Source organism: Thunnus albacares, chromosome 22 (assembly GCF_914725855.1).
Source record: "Thunnus albacares chromosome 22, fThuAlb1.1, whole genome shotgun sequence".
Classification (NCBI taxonomy): domain Eukaryota; kingdom Metazoa; phylum Chordata; class Actinopteri; order Scombriformes; family Scombridae; genus Thunnus; species Thunnus albacares.
The window spans coordinates 20027616-20052535 of NC_058127.1; the positions used below are offsets into that span (position 1 = coordinate 20027616).

General features: G+C 39.7%; 1 protein-coding gene across 1 annotated transcript in view; it reads right to left on the reverse strand.

The window, feature by feature from the left end:
- Window positions 1-2829: 2829 nt before the first annotated feature.
- The window catches only part of LOC122973245, an 82242-nt gene continuing 60151 nt past the window's right edge, over window positions 2830-24920 (reverse strand). The window contains exons 7-13 of the mRNA XM_044340642.1: window positions 23649-23747; window positions 20471-20478; window positions 14298-14485; window positions 6599-6731; window positions 5040-5210; window positions 3626-3796; window positions 2830-2980 (exon numbers count right to left, since the gene is read on the reverse strand). Of these exons, the coding sequence (XP_044196577.1) occupies window positions 5121-5210; window positions 6599-6731; window positions 14298-14485; window positions 20471-20478; window positions 23649-23747 (518 nt within the window). The 3' untranslated portion in view covers window positions 2830-2980; window positions 3626-3796; window positions 5040-5120. The remainder of the gene's footprint in view (window positions 2981-3625; window positions 3797-5039; window positions 5211-6598; window positions 6732-14297; window positions 14486-20470; window positions 20479-23648; window positions 23748-24920) is intronic.

Consider the following 24920-nt stretch of genomic DNA (forward strand, 5'->3'; position numbering starts at 1 on the left):
ATAAAAGGAAATAGATACACACATGTGCGCGCACACGCACGCGCACACAATACATCCAGCAGTAATAAGCCTCTGGCTAGAGCACAATGAGCTCAGAGTCTTTTTAGGAAAGTGGAGCAGGCCTTGGAAGGTTTACTTTGCTTATTACACAACAATTAGTCCACAGACGCTGGCTTTGTTCAGCCACTGAGGACCAAGCTCCACCTGATGAAGAGCCACTCACACACACATACACGCACACACACATCTGCATACATACTTTAATACACAGTCCATAATAAGGACAGAATCAGACACTTGAATATAAACAAAGACTGCCCTGAATGACCCCTGCTCAGTGGACACACACACGCACACACCTGCATACAAGCTTTAAGACACAGTCCATAATAAGGACAGAATCATCTTCAATATAAACACGGACTGCCCTGAATGACCCCTGTTCAGTGGACACACACACGTACACACACACACACACACACACACACACACACACACACACACACACACACACACACACACACACACACTTGTAGCCAGAATCTTTTCGAGCCCCTTGACCCAGGCTGACAGCACCCTGTGTTCTCTCTCCACTGTAAAGAGAGGTCCAGTGATAATGAAGCCAGAATGGAGCGTTCGGACAGAATTACAGCTGGAATGCTGCCAGAGCCCCATCACCCTCTGTGTGTGTGTGTGTGTGTGTGTATGTGTGTGTCTGTGGTTGGGCGGAGGAGAACAATAAGTGTGTGTCTGTGGTTAGACAGAGGAGAACAATAAGTGTGTGTCTGTGGTTAGACAGAGGAGAACAATAAGTGTGTGTCTGTGCAGCCAGGCAGAGTGATGGATAAATACGCCTTTACTAACAGACCAGTGAGTCAGTACAGAGACAGGCCTACAGCTGTTTGACTGGCTGAAGGGAGCAGAATAGATTTGGGCAGATCAGAGCAGAATCACAAAGATCAATACACAAGACTCCAGGATAGGTAAGAATAACATACTGTATAACTAAGTGTCAAATGGAGGTGCAGTACAGAAATCTGTTGCACTTAAATGAAGTGTAAAGTGATCAGAAGAAAAAAAACAACAAACAGAGAGAGGTTTAGTCCGTGAACCTGTAACTTTTCATCTTTTGCCACCTCTTTAAAAGCATTGTTTCTTTATACTTTTAATCCTGACTCAGCAGAGGCTTTTTGTCTTGTTTTATTCAAGACCACTCAGTCTCCAAAGAGCAGCAGTCTTAATATAATTGATCCAAGCAGCACTTCTTCATGCTAGTCTGCCCACTTTATGAGGTGAGAAAAAAGGAAGACGCACGAAATGAGTGCATCAGCATTAGAATTAAACCTTGTGATTCAGGGAAAAAAAAAAAAAAAAACGATTTCAGAATTAAAAGTGGCATTGAAAGAAGTGTAGTAGCATTGAAGGAATTTGGTTTGGAAGATGATATTGGGAGGAATGTGTACTTGGCTGTGTGTGTGTGAGTCTCCTTCAAGCCAGATATTCTGTTATCTATACCACCTTTTTGCTGCTACCCTGTCTAGTCTGGATCTACTCCAGAACTGCACAGTGATTCAATAATGTTTTTGGAATAACAAGGTGAGGAGTTAAAGCAGAAACAAGGGCATCTGGTCTGTGCTACTCGGGTAAGTGCTGACTGTTAGTAGGTGTTTGTTCCTCGCTCAATCCAATAGTATTTTCCTGGATTGTTAACTGACTGACTCAGCACAGCTTCAACCACACTGTAAACTATAATGCTCGAATGAAAGTAATGCTGATATATTACTGTAAATGTATGTTTAGTATACAGTCAGCTGTGTATGGCATGTGATGCTCTGCCTAGTACAATATATGCCTGTATGTAGTTAGATTATTCTTCTAATAATAATCCACCACCATGCAGTTCCTACCCTTTATACTTGAGATCATGTCACGGTATTGGTTTTCTGTATTAAGGTTTTAAATCTAAACCTTGAGAATGATATACAGGAGAGCTTAAAATTTAGTATGTGACAAAAAAGTTGTGTTTCATAGGCAGTTAGAGAAGTGACTGGGATCTCTGCACACTCTCCTGGCCTCTTGAGCAAGTTAAAAAAAAACCCCATTGCTGGTGACTGTGGTTGTCTACATCATGTCTGGGCCAACAGAGAAAGTTGGCATCTTCACATGCATTTATTATATTATTGATTTTCTTCTGGTAAAATACAAAACACAATAGAAACATAAAAAATAATCATAAGTTAGTAAAATCAACTAGTTGCCACATTTCCGTCTAAAAATTTGGTGTAAAATAAGCATGAAAGTATTTTTAGTGTTTTAGGAACTGAATTATTCAAACAGCTTCACACTTTATTCATGTTCATTGCAGCTGGATCAAGTGACAACAGTCTTTTTATAAATAAGAAAAAGCATTTTATCTGCTCTACCGCCAGCATGCCCCTGCCTTAAATCTTTTGAGTGGTTGGTTAGCAAATGAAGCAAGTGGACATGGGTGCCTGTGTGCATTCATGTAAGTGATTACATGAAAAAAAAGCAAGGACTAAGTGTTCCTGTCAGTGTTCATCAGTGTGCCACTGTGTCTATATTTCTCAGGCTGTAAAAATCTGATAGTCCACTTGGTGGTGCTGGCACTCTGTGAACATGAAGACCTTCAGCAGGGAGTTGATGTGGCCTCTGCTAGCTGAGTGCAGCTGCAGTGCACCTCCGCAGAAAAAAAGAGCTTTTTACTCTGGTGGATTGTATCCATTTGGAGAACAAAATAATTTCACATATTTCAACTATGGCAGTGCACATTGTAATAATTTGTTTATCGAGTACATCTTTGCGTCCATATTTGTTGGCTGATAGACTTGAGGAAGTACTGGCTGCAGGATCACATTAATGCTATGTGTGTTGCAGTGTCTTACCTGAAGAAGGGCTGTTTGATGGTAGCATCACAGAAGTCGTACTCATCAAGGTACAGACTCAGCAGACTCTTACTCACCTACAGCAGGGGGCCATCAAGAAGATGGTCTTAACAGAGTGGCTTTGAAATGCAAGACAGCACACCAAGGGCAAGTGAAATGGTTCTACTGCAGAAAGTAGACAGAAATATTAAAGATGGAATGAAGAGGAAGACATTTTAACAAAGACCATAAGTAGGATTCAATCTCATGCATTTGAACTGGACTGTCACTATCGATTAGTCTAATTGGTTTTCACTCTGACAGAGTATAAAATGGCCTTTCTGCTTGAGTAAAATCTATATTTGTGATTTAGAGCAGATAAATGACAAGGAAAACATCAACCATTCGCTCAGTTATCTCCTTCATAACCACAACCGCATAATGAGCTGCATCGTTCAGTAGCTGTCACCATCATCATCTTCACTGAACTGATGGCAGTCTATCCGATGGCAGATATGCCAATAGTTGTCACTGTTCCTTTTAGTGTCAGATAAGGCCCTGACCTCAAAGTCAGAATTGGTGAAGCCGTAGACAATGTTCCAGTCCAGCTCTAGAAACTTTTTTCCTTTCAAGCCGGACACAGAATAAAAATAACATAAGATGGTGATGTGTGTCCAAATTTTTGACTGCATGTTAGAATAGTTTTAATTTTGGGGCTCAACACAATAAAAACACTTGCTTACTGTCTGTATAACTGTTTGCTGGACTACAGGATGGTGATATTTGGGGAGGCTACGAGTGCAAGTTTGAAGTTTGAGTCTGACATTTGCTTGGTGCTTCTGCACCTGTAGCTGTTCCACCAGCTTATCCAACTCAGGCATCCAGGAGACAGAGAGGTGAGCGTTGGTGAGGACCTGAGTAGAGAAAAAAGGCTTGAGCTGATACAACTTGTTTATACTGATTTATTCATGTTTAGTTGTAATACTATCATTACTTAGCACCATGCACTAAAAACACCAAAAACAATGTGGCCTTGCAATGACATCTACAACATTCCTTCTTTTAATAAATGTTGTGTTGAAATCACAATAAAAATATGAATCCCATTTAAGTCTCCATGAGAATTACATTTTTTCCCATCTAATAATCAATACTACTTTTATATGCTGACACAAATTGATACTATGAGTTGTTCTGCACCATTCTGTATGCGAGACTCTTAAGAGGTCTTAGCATGGACAGCTCCTGGTGCTGAAATGACGTTTAATGACAGATGAAAAATGAGTAAGTCCTTTTTAATGACACAGTATCATATCTGTTTAACTCAAACAGACACTGAACCTCTCAGTATTAGTTAACCAAAACAGATTTATGTCTCACAAGCACAAATGACAATTGGATGCTGAAAGGACACAGTGACTGAACCTAATTGCCAATCCTTGCCCCACAGACAAAAAAGAACAAATGAGAAAGAGCACGGAATATATACATGTAGTATTGTGTTTAGTATGTAGCATTTAATCAGCAAATCCCAACGACACTTGCATGCCCAAGCATGTTTCCCTAAATCATTACAAAACAGTTTATTTAGATTCATTGTTCTGTTAGCAAATGTAGTTAGGTAACAATAAGAAGAGATGTGACTCTAATATGGTAGTAGCTATGAAGAGAAGGAACTCTACTGCTTGCCAGCTGGTTTTGTGCCACTTGTACCCACGCTGTTATGCATCTAAGGCAAAGAGGGAGGAGGACATGGAAGGGTGAATATGAATCAAAGGAAAAACAATAAAAATCGACTTCCCCAAACAAACAAATTGCTTGATGTATAACAGTGACATTTCCCTAGTTACAGAGAGGCGTGTCTGAAAAGCAACAAACCATAAAAACTGACAGTCAGGCCTCCACTGGTATAATAAATAGCTGCAAATCACGCTGATGAGCATGAGAGAGCAGGGAAACAGTGGGTCGATACAGGCAGTGAAAGATTCATCTGAATAAACCAAATCAATCAAATATTCATCAAGTATTTTGTGCACTTTGTCAAGCACAAATGACACTTGAGCCCATAAGAAATACTTGTGGGAAAAAACACTGTTAAGCAACAGAACAAATCTGTGACAGAAGAACAAGCAGGAAGACAGAGCAAAAACGGTGTACCATTTCTGACGCCCTCTTTGATTGTGCTCTTGGCAATGGGGGCCTGTCCCTGGTCCAGAGCGAGAGCGTGGAAGTGTTTGCTCATGCCAGAGGCCTCAGGGCTCCTGTGGGGTCCACCCCAGGAGAAAGAACAAAGATCAGAGGAGTACTGCTGGTGGATTCCTCCACAACCTGTGGAGAGGACAGAGACAGTGGAGTCAACAAAGAAGGAGAAATAATGTGAGAATGGATGAGCTAACATGGTGTAACTCACTCAAATGGGCTTCATTACAGTGTTACCGTTGTTAAATGCGCTACAATCCAATAGAATTAGACAACTGATGCGTGAAACATTTGTTTAATTTGAAGTTGATACAGTTCTCGACATAAACTCAACAATTGAGTATTACAGCACCATTGTGACATTGCTTCAGTATCTGGTGGCCATTTTAGTCAGCAGAGTCAATCAAATAGGGGCTTATGGTGGCGTACCGGATGTGTGGGTGGGAGGGTTCAGACAGACAGCCAAAAACGGAGGCAGAGAGAGAGAGCACTACAAGAAGCAACAGGGATTGATGGGATAACAGCTGACGCTCACAGCTTTCATGTCAAGAGCAGACAGCTCTACAAAGCGAGAGCCAAGCGAGGTTGTTAACAATGGAAGGAGGTGACGTGGGAGAAGACGCGGTCCTGACGTAGAGAGCACATGGAGCTCATTACAGTTATTCTTCCAGTCAGTCTAGAAGGAGGACCAACAGAGGGGAAGGGAAGAGGAAGGTTTCCAGCCAGGGGTGAAGGAGGGCAGCTGGGAAAAGAGAGGGTGAAATGGATAAGGTGATGTAAGGCAAGACAGCAAGAGTGAGAAATTAGGTGAAAAGGGCAGAGAATACATAATATACATTACGAGTGAGTGGAGAAAGAGAAACAGGTAATAAAGTACTGCTTAATGTAGGTTTTCATTAAGAATATGAAACAGTGAAACTTTGTCAAACTTGTTGAGTTAATACGACTCATGAATCATGGCCCTACATCATTAACTGAGCTAGATAAACACTAGACTCTAAGATGAGGGGAAAAATCTTGGCAGCAGCAAAATCCTCCTGTGATCACATTAATATTGAGCTCAACTTTGTCAAATCTAATTCCCATTGATGGAATAAAGCAAAAGGAGTGAGTGACAGATATCCACAATCCCACACACTCTATTGCTTTCTCTTCTTTTCACTGAAGCACCCATGAATAGATCCACAGTTGTCAAAAAAAGCGGGGGAGAAGACACATATTCATCCTCACTGGGATATGATATATACACACGCAGCAGGGGGCTGTTTCTTAATCAATTGCACAATTGTTCTCAATTTTCACAGTGTCATACTTAAGCAAAACCTTGAATTTTGTCAGTGTATAGCAACAAAAGAGTGATGAAGGCACAAAAACACATAAGCTGCCTTTCTCAAACAGTCAAATACACCCATGCTAACACCTGTGTTCACTTCAACTTTATTGTTCCCAGTGGAAAGACTTTTTTTCAGAAACAAAGTGCCAAAGAAAAAGAAAACCCTCTCTCAACACAGACAGACTTGGTAGTGTGGCGTTCTCTTGCTCAGATCTGGTAAACCAGTTGTCGCTATCCAGCTCTGTGATTTTGTCCCAGCTGGATTCTGCAGGGCAACTGGTACAGGGGTTGTCCATCTGATCATCTTCATCAAGTACCTAGAAACACATTCATGGATCAGTAGTCATCAGTGTATCAATGAAAGGTCAAACAACCAACACAATCACACAGAATCAGTCCTGTCTCAGGGAAAACTCAGTGGCAAAGAAAATATAGTTATATAAGACTTATTTCCAAATGGCAAAGACGTACTTTGGGGAAAAAACAGAATACAGGCTGTCTTTGAGTGGAAGCAAAACTCCTGTCTATTCCTACCTTTGAATTCTCAATGGGATGCCTTTTGGGGCATTAAGTAGTTCCAAGCCTTTGAAAATAAAAGGTTTGTCCTGTTGAATTATATCAAATCAAATTAGATGAAAACAATACGTTTGCAAGTGTGTTTTGTGTTTTCTCACAAGTCCTCCTCAGAGGAAGAAACTGTACTCATCCATGTTGAGTTTGCCAGCTACCTCCAGGATTTTGGCACACATCTGGAAGCTGAAGAGCAGCTTATGGACCTCAAACAGACCACGGCACGTGTACTGTACACGCACAAGATAATACACACAGAGAGTTAGCTACAGTAACTCAAAGCAACCACTGTATGTCTCTTAGACAATCATGCACCGTTTCTAAAGGCATCCCAGTCAACCATCGCTCCAATATGGCAGAGACTGACTGTTCTGTAAAGGCGTATTATACTGTGTGTTTCCAAGATCAAAGGACATAAGTTATGCTCCGCAGTTCTAAGGTACTATCTGAAACTTCCTAATTTCATGTGACTTCAACTCTATTTCTCCCTACAGACTTAAGTCATAATTCATCTATAACCTCTTCATCAAAAGTAATAATATTTTGCTACTGCACCAAAGGTTCCTTGACACTACTGTTTGTTTGTATGTAGTAGATTTTGAGCCATCTTTAATAATATATTTTTAAAGTTTTGAAGTTGGGCTGCTTCTATTACTGTTTAACTGGTTGTTTTCAAAGAATCTCATAATCTCATTCCAACCTAAATCAACCAATCCAAACCCAAAACATCCGACACAAACTAATCTACACTAAACCAAACCTTGGTAAATGCAATCCAGGATTTATGTCATAGAGCTGTATTATTGAGTTGTATTTGTCTCCACACATACAGTATGTGGCATGAACAGTATAGAGTAGTAGTTATTGGTACTGCCCAGCATCTAAACATGGTGTTCTTTGTGGATGCAAGTTCAGACTGGCAATGTCAAAGCTCTTGCTGTAATTTTAAGAACAAGCTGACTTAGAACAAAGTCTGAGCTATTCTAAAAGTTTGATCCCAGCAGAGAGCTTAGGAGAGGTTGAGTGAGGGGAAAAGAAAGAAAGAAAGGTAGAGAGGCAGAGGAAAGGAACAAAGGGGAAGCAGCTAATAGTTTGGAGGATCTAGGAATAAAAAATTTATAAGGTAAAATAAGGTTCCTTTAGTCCATCCATCAGCATTGCTGCAGTGGAAATTAGTCTCTGCTCTAGTCTACTCTCCACCTCCACGGTGCACTTCTACAATACCCAGCTGTGTTAAATAGTCATTCTCTTCTGAGTCTTTCTTCTTTACTTTCAGGTTGTAGACTTTACATGTCTTTATCATTATTGTCAATATTTCCTGCTGGTTTTATGCAGTTGCTGAAGCCTGTATAACAATACACAAGTGGATGAAACTGTACATTTACAAGAGGAATTACTGTCTATAAAAGCGTATAATGTATCAATCTGTGTATGAGCAGAGTTCATTTGTCTCGAGATGAACATTTGTGTCTTACAAATTTATTATTAAATGTTTAGAGATCCTCCCTTAGCTCTTCCCTTCCTCTTTGTATCTGTCCTTGGTTTTTTAAACTATTTTTTTTACTGATCTCAGCACTCCTTTTCATCTTCAATCAATCTGGGTTTCCCCACCTTCTCTTTTCTTGCATCCCTCCTCCTTCCACCCTGCTATGGCTCCTTGCCATCCCTCGCCCTCTGTCCTCCTTCACGTATTATTTGTCTTCTCTCTCCCTACTCCCCTTACCTTAGTTTTCTTTTTTTCCTCCTATTCCCTACATCCTCACCCCTCTCCCTCCTTTGTTGATTGCCCCTTCATTTTTCCCTGTCCTCCTACGGTCTTTTGCTAATATCGTCATCTCCCTATACTCCCACGCTCTCCAGCATCAATCCCATGCGATTCAGAACCACAGACAAAAAAGATAAATAGATAATTACAAACATTAAGAACAATCATAGCCCATATCACATGAAATCATCAGCATCACTATCAATTATCCATCCTCAGAATTAAAAAAAAAAACTTCAGAGCTGCCACATCTTTTAAGTACAACATGTGCAGCTTTCTGGTAAGATTTGCAAATGCATCAATTATGCTGCTCTCTGCCTAATCAAACCTGCACATACCTCATAACACTGAATGTTCTTTCATTCCTGCCTGGCATGTGGGTACATTTATGACATCATCATAAAATCTTGATACAGACAATATCATCTTCATGGCATCATTGTGAGTAATATCATTTATGATATTGTCGAGATATATCTCTATAACAGCTAATACAGCTAAAGAACAAGATTAAGTACTAAACCCACCAAATGTTGGATGACATAAAAATACAAACAGTGGGAACAAAAACAATAATTAGATATGTGATAAAACAAATCTTATCTCAGCGTTCCACTTACTAGTTTTTCTCCAGAACTTTAAATCACATCTCATGATCATCATCGGAGGATGGAGTGCTCTGTTTGACTTATTTTTCTTTTTTGGTTTGAAAGGAAAAAAGTTACTCAAAAGAGTTGATGTGAGGGATAATCCACAATGAGACGAGTGTCTATTGAGAAATTAAGCACAATGTAGGCTAATCACCCTTTTGTTTTGATGGAGAGGGGGATTTGCCTCTTTGGAGTGCGTTCATTTTTCATAATTGCATGGGTTGGATTGGACTTAGCTGTATTTGTATGGGAGTTGTAATAATACCTCTAGTACTACTACGCCAACAATAAAAAAAATGGGTGGATGAATGGACAAAGAAGCAGAGAGGGTTATTGATTATTGGAAAGTCAGAAGGAACATGCCATTAGATGAACACGTTACTTTGAATCACTGCAGTTGCAATCTATAACTGCCACAACTCAATTGTCCCTAAATGTCGTGCTGTGGCTACTTTGTGAACAGGCAGCTGAATGAAGTGGGGGCAATGAAGCGGAGCAAAGACCTAAAGAGAGAGACAGAGAGAAAGAGAGAAAGAGAGAGAGAGTGAAAGGTCAGCGAGACCAAAGAGGAAGAAAGTGTCTGAATGGCACACACTGGGATGAAATTGGACAGAGAAAAAGAAAGGAGAGAGAGGAGAGGTCCTGTGGAGACGAAGGACATTTTCAAAAGAGTGAGGAGCATGAGATCAACGGTGACCTAAAGATCATGATGGAAAAATTGGGAGGTGACTTATTCACTCATTCTCCTTTAGCTGACCCGCCCGTCCAACTCTCTTGTTTTGATAGTACATAAATCTTTGCAGACATCTCTCTCACATGACACATTCAGGACTTAAAGCAATACAGAGTACTTCAGAGTCACTTTTTGACAAAATATAACACAGACTGCAGCTACCAAGGTCATTCTTTCTTTCCAAATTTCACAAGAAAAACAAACATTTAAAAGCAAACAACATATCCATACCTTAGAATTTTGTGTTGTCTGTGTATTAAAAGACTTGTCAATCGATTTAGGAGCAACTGACTGTTTCAAACGTATGCTTTGAATATATTTGGGGTGACCGAGTTGTTTACATTTGGATCACAGACGCGCACTGTTTACTTGCTCCACACTCAGTAATCAAACATAAAGGATCTGTCATGCACAAGGCCATTACATTCAGCAATCCATCTCAAGCAAACTAATCACAAAGACAGTATTGAACACTGTTATTGTTTTACTGCTTTAGTTTCTGCTGAAAAAACTGTTTTATGAAACTGAAATCTTTAATTACCCATTTATGAATCCATTATTTAACAATAGGCCAATTTGATGCAATACGATATTTTTTTGAGCTCTTAATTTAAATCATTGCTGAAATAAACTGCTCCACATATGTAGCTACAAACTTAAGGACAGACAAATACCACACAGACCATGTACACACATGAAAGAAAGGGAGAACAGAAGTTCAGTCACAGTAAAACAGGAAGGATACATTAGCTCCTGTAAACTGTCTTTGTAGCTTTCCCTGGCTTGCTGATGGCCTGCTGATGGCTTACCTGATATCCAGTCAAACTAAATGCCTTCAAATATCAAGAGCCTTTTTCAGATATGACCATAATGCATTTCACCTCAATGCCTCTGTTGATAACAGCTCAAAACAACCTGGTTTCCATTACAAAGGCCTGTACAAGAGCTAACGTTTTCATGTTAGGCTAAATGTTTGCAATACACTGATTACCTTTCTCAACCTGTTAATGTTTGAGGCTAAACTGCTTTAAAGAGAGAATGTATGGAGAAAGGTTGGTCAGTGGCCACCACATCAAGGCAGTAGAGTGAAGCCGCAGCAGTTTCCTGCTCAAAACATTCTGTAAAATATCTCAGCTGCTCCGAGTTTAATGTTTGCTGCTCCCCACATGCTCATACCGAGAGAAAACCCACTGTAGGCTGCTGCACTGCAATTGCAAAAACAAAGGAGGAAGTGCTAATTGAATGTGACAGTGATCTAACACAAAGCAGGTGCTCCTGATGCATGTGTAGGCTGTCCTTAAGATTTCTAATGAGGTAGTTATTGTACCTAATGAAGAAATGTGCCTTGATTTTTGGGGGAATCCAGTCCATCTCCTTGAGTTGCATATTTGAGTTTTATATGCTTTTATTTCATTATGAATAGAAACAGGGCAATATTCTCCCATATTTCCTTTGACAGTAACAATGAAAATGAAAAAAACAAAACAGTAAAAGTGAACTCTGGTGATCCTGAGATCTCTAACTCCTGCACCTGTGTGGAGGGCACAGATCAGTTTTTTAGCCATGCTGACTAATCATCTTCAACACTGCGTACAATGTGTTGTCCATGTCAAAGTTTACCAACCTGTTCGACTCTCCCTTTGAATAATGTCAAGGGCACACAGACCGCTGAACTATGGAAATATTTTTTTCCCTCTTTTATAACTATCACTTTGATTAATTTCCTAGTCTGAGTGATTCTCATAAGGACAGAAATGTTTCCTGTTTTGTGACCTTCCTTGTGATCTCCCCCAAATCCCTCAACTGTTTTGTGTTTAACAGTATGTGCTTGTATCTTTTATCCAACAGCTCTACGGTTACAGCATTGTGATCATCATGATGAATATTTTGGCTCAGTGAGTCAGGGGGGAGACATTTCACCTACACTCTGGCGCACATTATTCATTATTCATATTCATTATATTTTACAGCTCTTGAGAAGTTGTTTCCACAAATCACATCTGCTCTTTGGTAAGCAGCATTTAATTAAGAAAAGGAACCTGAAGTGATATTATTGTGAAAGTGTGATTTTGAGTCTCTTTTTAGTCTATTTTCACTTGTTGTAATCCTCTTTGCAAGGTCAAAAAAATAAATAAATAATGCAAAAATAAACAGTGTGTGTGGTCCCAATCTAGAGGCAAAGAGGAAGGAAAGGGGCTTTTTTAACGATTCAAACCCATTAGATGTCAAACACAAACAAGTCAGATAAGTCATGTCAAGTATGTCAGATGTATGGGAGATGTGCACAAGACAAGTTATGATTGCTGTAAGGTTAACTAGAGGGCACAAACCGAATAATGCATTGTCACCTGGGTGCTTTTTTACTCTTCAATTCTTTTTGGTCTTTCATAGAACTGACAGATCATTTGTAGCCATGCTTGCAGCGTGGCTCCAGGGATGGCAAAAGTCCACCACTTTCCAGAATGAAATGTCTCAACAACTATTGAATGAGGATGACAAGCAGCAGAAGATAAGCTTTCAGGTGGATAGTACCTTGCCGTGTTAGCTGTAACATGAAAACTTCTTGCTATCACCCTGAAATACTAGTAGCATGGCTGTAGATTCTTAGTCTTACTAGTTTTAAAGAAAACTGGCACTGTTATAAAGTTAAATAAATGCAGGTACAGTTTTTATCCCTGTTGCTCGGGTTAAGATAAGTTTTCTAAATGCATATCCTATACATTCTAATTTTAGCTAATTGTTCAGCTGACATTTTATTGTTTCTACTCCTACAAAGGTGATGCCTCAATTCAATAATTTGGCCATGGTATGCAAATGAAAAGACTAGAAATGCTCCTTTACTGTAGGTATCAATATAAGGAAAATAGTGGTTCCAGCTTTCCTTTTTATACATGGTGTGACTGTACACAATCTGTACTTGTCAGGTTTTACTCCACTCATTTTTAGAGCATTTTTTAGGTCTCCCATTTTCTCTGTGTTCCTTGCCACACTCCCAATCTCCTCTCTGTAAAGCCCAAATGGCTCTGTCTCCCTGCATCTCTCCTTTCAATTTCCTTCCCTTATTCATCCCTTCATCCTGCCCTGCTGCTGTCTCTCCCAGCTGGCTCTTGGCCTCCGCCCAGGTGGGCTCTTTGCCCTGAAGGATCATGATGGCCTGCATCACTGTCTCCGCCAGTGCTGGGGGGACAGCCACAGGACTTGATCTCTGTCATATCCTTTTTTATTCAAAGACTCCACAGCAAATGAGAAAGGATAGAAAATAGGTGGACAAACGAAGACAGCGTATACTTCTTGCTGAGCCACATTTTAATTTATGATTTTTTTTTTTCCTGGTAAAATGAAAGCCAGACACTCAGAGATTAATTAGTACTGCTGGCCACTCTTTAAATTTTTTCTTTTTTGACCTCTGAAAAGGACATCCACTTGACTGCAGCAATAATTGCAGGGAAGTCTTTTTGCCATTCATGATTATATCTGTAGGACTTATTTTTCTATGTGCTGAAAGGATTCTGCTAGAGGAAAAGTTAAGGGTTCACCAATTATAACATTTCATCCTGTGGGGAACATGAATGAATGTACAAAACCATCCTGTAGTTATTGAGACATTTCACTCAAAACTGCAAATGTCAACTGCAAACAGCACTAGCAGAAAAGTCAGAGAAAGTCACCAAAATAATTAGCATATAACATCTGGGAATCATAAATGTCTACACAATTATTGTACCAATCCAACTAGATGATGTTGAGATATTTCACAGGTTAAGTGCAAACTTTCACCTGCTGATGACATTAAATAAAACATCATTGGATCACCAAAATCAGTAGGGTTCATCCTCTGGGGACCATGGATATCTGCACAAAATTTCATGGCAAGCCATCCAATAGTTAGAGATATTTCAGTCTGGACCTTCGAGGTAGATTAACAGACCAACACTGCCATCCCATGAGCCACGTTGCTTGTGTGACTAAAAACCATCCATGTTCTCACCAGTGATCACATCTTCATGAGCAGCACATGCAACAATGTGTTTCTGTATAGTCTTGTCATGTTGTGTCAACAACATTGTGTCCTTTGTACAGCCACAAAAGTCATGGGATGACCTGAGTGTCCAAAGTTTTCATGTTACAGTTAACATGGCAATGTACTATCTACCTGAAAGCTTACCTTCGGCTGCTTGTCAGCCTTTTTCTTCTGCTGAACATTGACGGACACTGCTTCTGAAACTCGGCCACCTGCTTCTTAGCCTCCTCCAGCGCTACAGACATGGCCTCTACCTTCTCCTGTGCGTCACTGATCTTAAAAAGGCCGCTATGCAGCTTGTACACCTGCTCCTCCAACTTACTGTGTTTCCCACACACACACACATACAAAATCAGCTGAGTGGCAGAGCAATTGTAACAGAGACAGGTATTTAGTGAATTGAATAGAGTCAGACAGAGCCATTTATCCTCAGAGGAAGATTAGTAGAAGTCAGACAGGTGGCAACAGTAAAGTGACTGTAGAGAGAGAACTCAAAGGGCCAGAAGAAATAGACTTTAAGAAGAGATTTTCTGTGATTTTTCTACCTTCTTTCTCCTTCAGAGTTTGACAGAAGGTCAACCCATTATAAATGATGAATAACATCTACACTAGAATGGACCAAGTAAGCCATGTGCCCCTATATATATATCTGACATCAAAAGAACATTACAGAACATAAGACTGTTGAGGACAGAGGACTGAAAAGACCAAGGGCTCCGTTTCCCAAAAGCTTGAAAAGCTAAGATGATCATAAAACACTTTTTATCCATCTTCTCATATTTGTAGGGTGTTTCTGAAAAACGGTGTAGGATGTAGGATGCTTGAACCCGGTCATACAAGGCTAGGAGCATACTGAAGGACAGCTTGACTGGAGGAGCACAAAAAGAGGCAGAGCTGTGGCAAAGTACTCTGATCAAAATCATAGATGCAATTGACACAGGCTTAGCCCCGCAGGTCAATATCAAACTTTAAAATAATTTTGACTTGACAAAGACCCTATTGGATAGAATACACGTCCAGCTGGTGATCATCAAACTCACTTCAGCCTGGTGTTTGATGGGCAGCGCTGCTTGCGCAGTACTTTTTTTCTTACACAACCCCACCTGATTGTGAATGATTAGGCCGTTTGTCTCTACTCTTCCCAATTCATAAAAACTCTGGAAATACAAATTGAGTCTGGCTGGGGATCTTTGCTGCACGTCGTATGCTCCGTTTCTCCCTATGTTTCCTGTCTCCATCTTCACTGTAAAAATTATCCAACATAAGCAAAAATACAAAGGAAAAAAAAAGAAAACTAAATCAAAATGTCATGCTGGTCAGATTAATAACTGTCAAGCATTTGTACGATGTGATCAATCAATCACTGTCATCTTCTGAGCTGAATCAGACATCATGATGTGTCTTGTCTATTGATCAGTTTAGTTACTACATGCAGTGGCAACCTTAAGCATCTGGGGGCCTGTTTCAAGAGCTAATGTGGAGCCTCCCTGAAACAAAAAACATAAAAGAGAAAACAGAAAAAAAAACATTCATAATGTTATTTCCTTTATGGCAACTACTAGTCTGCATTAAATAGCACTATGTGTTATGTATCAGCTGACATAAAAAGAGCTTAAACAATTCCCTTAAATTAAATTAACAACAAAAGCATATTTTGCTTGGGAATAACAAGTGCCTGAAACTGCTGGTAATTTACAATGAATTGCGTTTTGCAAATGGGGATCTGAAAACCAGAGCAGGAACTCTCCCATCCCCTCCTCTCCTCCTCCTGTGCACTGTCTGCGCCTCGGTGCGACAGACACACCCGCACACACACACAGACATGCATCCTGTATGTCTGTATGATGCAGGGAGCAGCAGTGGGATATCATAACAGAGGCCGCAGCAGAGAGGATGAAACAGACTAACAATAGTAACAACTGTATGGCTACGTTTTACTTGACAACAGCAAAATGCAGATTATCAGATTCAACATCCGTATGTTATAGGAGAATACTGTACCATCCAAGAGGTACCCCACCTCTATACCTCCCAGCATGCTTTGAGAGACGGTAAACTCTAGCCTTTTTCTGTTATTTTTCTTGTTATTCATGCACTGTTGGCCTTGTTGGAGTATTTAACCCTAAATAATTGCTTATAGAGATTCTTCTAACTATGTACACTTGCTTAAGTTTGAGAATTTACTAGTTTGTATTAGTCGACACCATTAGTAGTGTTCATGGTGAAAGAAATGACCTGCCTACCATTTTGCTGTGTGAGTGAGTGAATGTTGAGTGGTTAACTGGTTCTAAGTGGAATTCAAGTTGGTTGTTAGCTTTGAAGTGGTGTCCAGTATGTCATCTCTGAATGAAGTAACCACAGCTTGCCATAATATATACTGTAAATATATATTTAAAAAATGGTTAATTATTCAATTCCTGCATGCAAGTCGAAGGCCCTTTGGGAGGGCGGGGCCCATTTCAATTGAACAGGTGAAGCATAGCTAAGTTGATGTGATGTGATATGGGGCCTCTACTCTTTTTCCCTAAAGGTTAAGGTTAAAAAGCAGAATTATCTCTTCTGACATCAGCAAAGGCTGTCTTTATTTCAGGAGAGTTCAGTTAGCCTAGTTACTTCAAAATCAATTTATTATCCTTTCCAGCATTAGGAGGGGCTCTTTAATGCTGTTTTGAAAGACTGGTGTAAAAATATAAGCTAATGTTATTAGAAATGCTTTCAGTGATAAACCCTGTATAGGGAAACATGTCTTAGGAAACCTACTTAGTGATTAAAGTATATCAGATTGTGAATTGTGCAAAAAATGAAAAGCTCCAAAACTGCACACAACCCATCCTTGTTAAATGAATTTGTTTGCATAGATTTACTGTTTGCCAAGAGCACATTAAATTATGATAAACCATAAACTGTAAAAGAAGAAGGCCATTGCTCTCTGACATTACTAGACATCTAAAGATAAATCAAGCATTGTAGAAAAGGGCTACAAAACCTAATTTGAAATGAGGTCTGGTTGAGAGGCTTAGAAATGCAATTAAAAGTCACGCCATGTTTAGTGGGCACAAAATGAAAGCCTCCTGACGTGGAAAACTAAAAAAAGCTCTCTGTTCTTGTCCAGTCATCTTCAGGTTATTGCCTTCTTTTCAGACAGCCATCCTTTCTCTCATTCCGAGTCGGCTGCACTTACAGGTTGGCTACCTTCAAGGCTCTGATGGGCCAGATGCATTTCGACGGGCACTTAAAGGCCTCATCAAGTCAGAGAAAGGATGAAGAGACATACTGAGGTGGGAAATACCAGAAACACCAGCCATTAAAGCATTAGGAACCCAGCAGGGCGTTTTTGGTCCACTCACAAAGCCAGTTAATAGTGATACAGTTGACAGGCACTGGGTACTGGAGGATGCAGTTCCTGTTGGCAAACACACATCCATTAATTTTATGCAAATGTGATTCTTTTAAGACACAACATTATTGTCCTGTTATGTTGTAAAGGTAGGGGTGAGGTGAGTGTCTTACTCAAGGATGCTTTCAGAAGTACATGTAGAATCCAATCTTGGCCCTGCTGATGGTTAGATGTCACAGATGAATAAGAACACTGGCTAGTCTTAAGCAGCATGCACCACCCAGTTCAAAAATACTACCTAAAAATAAGGTATGCTAAGTAGCAGAGATTGCCCAAGGCCTAAAGTATGACTCAGTGAGTTTAGCTGGTTAATTGGTGTAGTAGGGCTCCCTGAGCTCTGGCAATGTGATATGGATCCTGCTAGCAGCTAGTGGTCAGAGGGCCAGGACGCCTCGTCGCCCAGAGAATAGTGATTAGCTCTGGGTAATGGTGCCTGCCAGCCCAATTAGTGGCATTATGTGTGACCACTACCCAGTGCCACTAATTACAACCAGGCCGTGAGTGTGTGTGAGAGAATCAGAAAGAGACAGAGGGAAAGAGGTGTTTTGTGAGAAAGAACATGTGTGACACCAGAAAGAGAGAAAATGAAAAATGTGTGTGCATGCGTGCACGTACTACATGTATGTGCGTGTATGCAGACAGCTGACCCTCTCTGCCACAGCATCTACCCTGCCATTTCCAATTACAGCGAGCCTCAGGTCTTAGCTACAGCATCACCCGGCTTACTAGACCTCATTTGCTCAACACCAAGCGTCAATCAGCCATTAGTGCGTTGATTCACGTGGCACGACTCACTGTCCTCACTGTAATTTTGAGGAGCTGCTGAGAGTTAATTATCTAAGAAATGTACTTACTGTACGATCACAAGTGTATTTCAATTGAATTGAATTTTTACATAATTAAGGGCATGGTATTACAGTGGACCCAATAAACAAAAAATGTACAACAGAGCAAATATTAAGGAAAATAAATTGAGAAATGCTACAAATACCAAAACATGTACAAAATGAGAAATGGTTGTTGAGGATGCTGCAGAGCATTTACAGTATTTGCTTACAAACTACCAAATGCCACAATAAATACATGCTTTACATGGCAGCTCATTCTCCTCAGGTTAATCTGAAAAGAAAATGGTACAGACTATAATTTAGAAAATTGGCCATGAATAACACGCATAATCGATAATAGTGACCAATCCCTGCTGACAAAACAACTTTGGTGTGTCTTATTCAAATCAAAATACATTTTACTTAAAAAATACCAGTACTAGTGAGTCTAATACACACAAACACACACTGATACAAAACAGCAACACTTCCATTTCATTTTCCTCTCTTGATGTCAACATTTCAAATTCCCTCTGCAAAAAAATAGATTAATTAGATTAGATAGATTATACAAATAGATACATTTTTGAGCAGGCACTAATTTTAATATACAACTGATAAAACTGACCATTTGATTTTGATAAAGAGTCCCAGCATCTTTTCTTCCAGTGTCTACTGTAGATCACAACATTGCTCACCACAGCATGTTACAATATGTGATGTGAAGTGTCAGACATAATTCCCCTGCTGAAACATGTTTGACAGTGTTTCATTGTGTGATAGGTTTTTTTTTTTTTACTCAGCAGCAGATCATTATGTACAGTACTCTAGTGAAGTGGAGTTGTTTACTTGTGGAGAAAGTAGAAGTTCTTATGAAATTATAAAGTGGCCTACAGTGAATCAGAAATATACAATACCTGCATGTAATCCTTTGTCATTAAGGCAACAATTCACATATAGCTGCTAGAGAGAAGCTGAAGAATGCCATTAAGTGCTGGAGCTCTTCAGCCTAGAAGCACTGCAATGTGATTCATACTGTGCTCCTTTTTATGAGCCTGTGTGTCGACGGTCTGTAAGTTGTTATATGTGCACAGTGAGTACCTAGCCAAACACATTAGCAGATGAAATTTTCTGCTCTAATTATGGTTGTACAAGCAGGGCTATTCATCTGTGTTAATGTACTCATTGAGGACTACAGGTCAGAACAGTGTGAAACAAGAGCGAACAGGATTCTCAAAGAGAGGGGAAGATAAGAGGGGAGAGGAGAGAAAAAGGGAGGCAGTAACATATTGTGTACCAGCTGATATTGGACACAGTGTGCTGCAGGAAATGGTGTTAGAATCTACCTGAAGGGCTCTCCTACTGGGCTCATACAGAGAACTATTACAGAGAACAGTTACATATCATACAAACAAGAATTAATACATTCTCCTCGAAGAAGCATCAATAGTGTGTCACAGTCTTCAGTCAGCTGTATGCTGTTGACACTTGTGGCACTGATGGTGGAAAAATCCAGCATCTGCAGTGTATAAAACTAAGCAGTAACATTTTGACTCATGATAACATTAAGATGAATCACAACTGTCTCTGTTTGTTCATTTTTAGCACTTTTCACTGCTGACTGCTTTTAATTTAAGGCCTTAATTTAAGTCAGTGTTAGTCAGAAGTCCTGGGTTAAAAGGATGTTTTTTTTTGGTGCACAATAATGTAGCTGTGTTTTGCATGATTTAATTTAAAGTCTAATTTTGACCTGTTGTCTGACTCCATTGCGTATTACTAAATGAAATCTTGCTCACTCATTATTCAGAATTGCTTTCCAAAATTATTGAGCCTAAGCCTATTTTATAGCAAAGTCCATTTCTGCAGTGTAGCAGAACCTATTGAATCAGTGTAATCAGTGTTTTGTCCTGTTTACTTCACATGTTTTTACTGTAAATGTGGTTGGCTTGTTTATATAGATGATCCCACAGTATGTGACAGTTAAAAACATTTTTTAGTTTAAGCCTGTATGAAACTAAATGAATGTTTTGACAGATGGTCTGCTATGACAGTAAAGGTGCCCACACATGATCAGTGGTAAAACCGCTTGAAATTGCCACCAAGCAGTGCGCTCAACGTTCAAATTATTTCAACTTTGATCTTGGTTGCTGCTGATCTTTCAAAGTGCAACCAATGAGATAACAGCTGTATGTGATGTAGCCAGAAGTGACACATAATAGCAGGAGAGGTAGAGAGTGATGGAAGAAAAACTCATACTGTGTTTCAGAGTTTCCCGAACTAGACTAGATTAAGAACATGCTACAATCTTGCCGGGAAGAGTGATGTGATTGTCAGGGCCTTCTTTTGGAATAAACTCAAATGCATCGTACACAGAACGGTCTGCGACTGCAACTGATGGCATCTGGAGAAATTGTCGGCAATGTTCTTTAAATACCCCGGTAGTGTCCTTGTTGCCTAGAAACATGGTGAATAGCTAATTGTGTACTTTTTGATGACGTATACCTACCTTGCCTCTGCAACAAGTGTCTGCACTATGCTCTGAGCACTACCTCGCAGTGAGGTCATCTGAAGTTTAAGCTTAAGACCAGTCTGGCACGACGTACAGACTGTCTGAAAGGACGTGTCTCAACTGATAGCACTCCAGTTCTTGTGTATTTGTATTTTTTACTGTGTGGTCTTCATCATTCTGTTCATGCAGATACACAACTATACATAATTAATATATTTGCTGCCAAATGCAATTTGGCTTAATAACAATAAGTGTCTAGAATTTTCATGGTTAGTCAAGTGGCAAGGACTTGCAGAGTCAAACTCTTAAAGACTCAATCTAAATCAATATAAACTTTATAGCAACATAAATTTTGGTTTAAAAGGTTTAAGTATGGTATATAAAAAAACTGAGAGTGAGAAAATATAAAACCTTGGATAAAGGTTTGCCCCATATATCTTTCAATTATCAAGGAACGACATCCTCAGAGGTCCATAAGGAGCAGTTATTTGAAATAAAATATTGTGTTCCATGTAATTTCATGTAGCTTCAACCTAATTTCTTTAGGTAGTGGGTACAATCTCAAACTTTCATCTCCTTTGTGTTCAAATGTAGTTACTTTACAGAAATCCACCTTTGTGTTACCTGTTCCCTAACAATGAAACAAAACAAATACGCAAGTATGTAATAAGAATAAAGATAGAATTGCTTTTTGATGTCTGAAGGCAAGGAAGAAAAAAATGTACCTTCTGTTACACAGCTGACTGAAGTGGTTGAGAGGAACTGACTGTACAAAGGCAGAGGTAATTCATCAAAAGGCTAATTAAGGTCACAAAGTCAGGAGCCAATCTTTACCCTATTTTACACTGAATAACTGAGGAAGTTATCTGTTTCTGGGCTCTGGACTAGAGGGTCTGCACCAAGGTTCCTTCCAGCTCCTTATACACTACAGTTGAGCAAGGCACTTAGTTTCAAACTGCTCTAGTGGAGCTTGTCACTGCTGCTGAATGTGAACAAGACTTTGAATGAGTTGCTGAGTACTGCTATAAAACAGGAGTGTGCTCAGTCAACCTTTCCTCGATAAATAAAGGTTGAAGGAAAACAGTAAGCTTGATTATCTCAAAGGAGATTAATAAATAAGAATTACCTCTGCCTTCACATTCAAAATGTCACTTTGATGATATTGGAGTTTTGAAAGAAGAAGCAGTTAGAAGGGAGCTACTTTTAGCTGGGCACCAAATACAAGATGACAGCGTATAACTGTGACAAATGGCGTCTGTGTAAAGTGTTCCATTTAGTGGAGATCAGCAACATAAGGGCTGCAGTCTGAGACAATTAATATTTAATGCTCAGACAGTCATAGCAACATAATTCACTGCAATTATGTGCAAAACGAACTTCTCTTACACAATCTGAGACACAACAATCTCTATTTGGTGATTTTTGAGACAATTCCACTTTTAAGAGAAAGACTACGTTTCAATATGTAGTAGAGAAGCAACGGCAGCATGAAGAATGTGTGCGCGTGTTTGAGGGGAGACTTGATCTGTAACAGCAGACTGACGGAAGCTATACAAGCCCATGGTTTGATCTAATCTTGTTTCATTTCCGTCTTTGGTTCCAGTTTTCCTTTTTTTAATTTCAAAGGTTAAGGTTATTTCCTCAGTAGAAACCATCAGTTATAGTCATACTTATATGGCTGAGCAATTATTCGAAAAGTAACAGAAAACGTCGACTATCTCACTGAGCAAATTTGAATCATATTGATATGTTTGATAACTTCATTTGTTCAGAGCCTACAGACTGCCTTTATACACCTAACCCTTAAAAGTACAACAACAAAATCTAAGCCTACAGCTAGGCACACAAACAATCACAGGTTTATTTTTTATTAACGCGAGTCAACATTGATCCAGCTGCAGTTTTAAGCGTTGGAGAAACGCAGCTGGGAATGGGAGCAGATGAGAACAAGCTGGTACAGAGAAGATGTTTGTTGGGTTTTAGGGAGACATGATACTGGACAAAATGAAGCTAAATGGAAATAAAATGAGAAAATAGGAGTAGTAGGGTAGTGCAGCTTCTTTCAGAGCGTTGAGTGCAGGGTGTGTAAGGTGAGGGTGTGGGAGAGACAGAGGTACGGCGATGCTGTGCTCAGGTCAGGAAGGTGTGCTGCTGGACATCAGAGCAGAGTCAGGTTAGCAGAAGTAAATTTAGCAGTGAATGTTCAGTATGAGCTCAACAGGATGTCAGAAAATAAATGCCACGACTCTTCAACAATCAAGCCAAGTTCTCTAAATTTGTTTACCAGCAGCCAAGTATATTGACGGAGTTAACCCTGAAGTTAGCTGCAATGTAGCCCTGGACATGTAAAGCAGTCTCCCCTGTGCTTCCTGACCACAGTCAGGAGGATGGGCAGGTTGTTTAAGATGCAGCGGCCTGTTACACAAGCGTTTGTTGAAATGATGTTACTCTCGACTCTGAAAGATCTGACTGATGGGATACTGAGATAACAGAAGTTAGAAGAAGTCGTTTTTGTCTTTTAATTTCCTGTTTCAGCAAACAAATAAATATTACTCATAATCCATGATTGTCCATCTATGAATACGAGCACCACTGTGTGACAGAGAATCTTATGCACAGGTGTATTAAATAAGATATGATGTTTCATTAATTGTTACTGAGTTAAATTTAACAATTAATCACGGTATTGACTTCGGGTGATATCGCCCAGTCTTAGTCATACTCTTTCTCAAACATCACTGTTGTAGCAGGAGTGTGATCTCACCTTCTCTGAAATCCTGCTTGCAGTAGTGCTTTGTGATTTTCACCTGGAATACCTGGTACCCAGATAGAGGTGACCATCTTAGACAGGCTCTGTCTACCTGAATGAGGACAAAACATATACAAACACACACATATACACACGGATACAATATGAATGCCATTGAAAACATGGAAAGAAAATTTAAAATGTACACACAAATGCTTGAACACTCTCTTGCACTCATGCTCAATGAGATTTTCCACATTTTTGAGGATGGAGTCTCAGCAAGTGGGCTGCCTTTCATGCTGTGATTGGAGACTGAATACTTAAAGGGCACAAAATACTACTGGAATGCTTGGACAACAGTGTAAACAGAACGGGTACTATACATACATGTGAAGAGTTGTAATGATTAAATTATGATATAATTAATGAATTAAATAATGCTGCCGACATGGCCACAAAAAACAAATGTCACTCAAAATGACTGTTTTGGATTTCACTGTCTGGGATCTCCTTTTGCCTGTATTCAAATAAGTGACCTGCAAAAGACAACTTGCCCAACTGACAAAGGGTTCGTACTAGTTATAAGCACTTTCTGCTTGATTGCAATCATATTTTATTATTGCGAAGTTCTTTCATTTGCAGCAGTGGAGCTTTTGATTAGTCACCAACCTTCTATTCATACCAAAAAAATCACTCCAGATTCCCTATTCTGTAGGGTTTTTTGGAGCTAAATGTCATGAACTGGGTCTTCAATGCAGATGAAAATCCCTGCACTATTTACAACACACACAATACCCACAGCCAAATACAAACTAAATGCACTAAAACACAAACATACACATACAGAAAAGTTATCAGTGGAGTGGCGATGCATGTTGTTTTCTATAGTAATGTAGTGCTATTGATTTGCAGTGGCATGTGGTAAAGTGGCACATTGACAGCAGAATGTAGAGAGCAGAGCCTGGTGCTGAGAGGCCTTCTCTCTTTCAACTACAGGGTGGCTTTTAGCAGCACATCATGCTGTGTTTTTCAAAGGAGTTTCAAACTGGGCCTGAATCATATAACTGGCAAACAGTGAACACAGCAAACACATCTGAGTACAGCAGATGAGGATGTCTTATATTGATTGTGTACTGGATTGACTGGACAGAATGTGACGCTGTGGATTAATGCATCAGGGAAATTTGCTGCACTGTTTGCTGGAAGAGGAGACAACACAGTTGCCACCTTTGGTGTATGTATTTGAGTGTGTGCATGTGTGTGTTGTGTTCCCAGACGCAGTGAT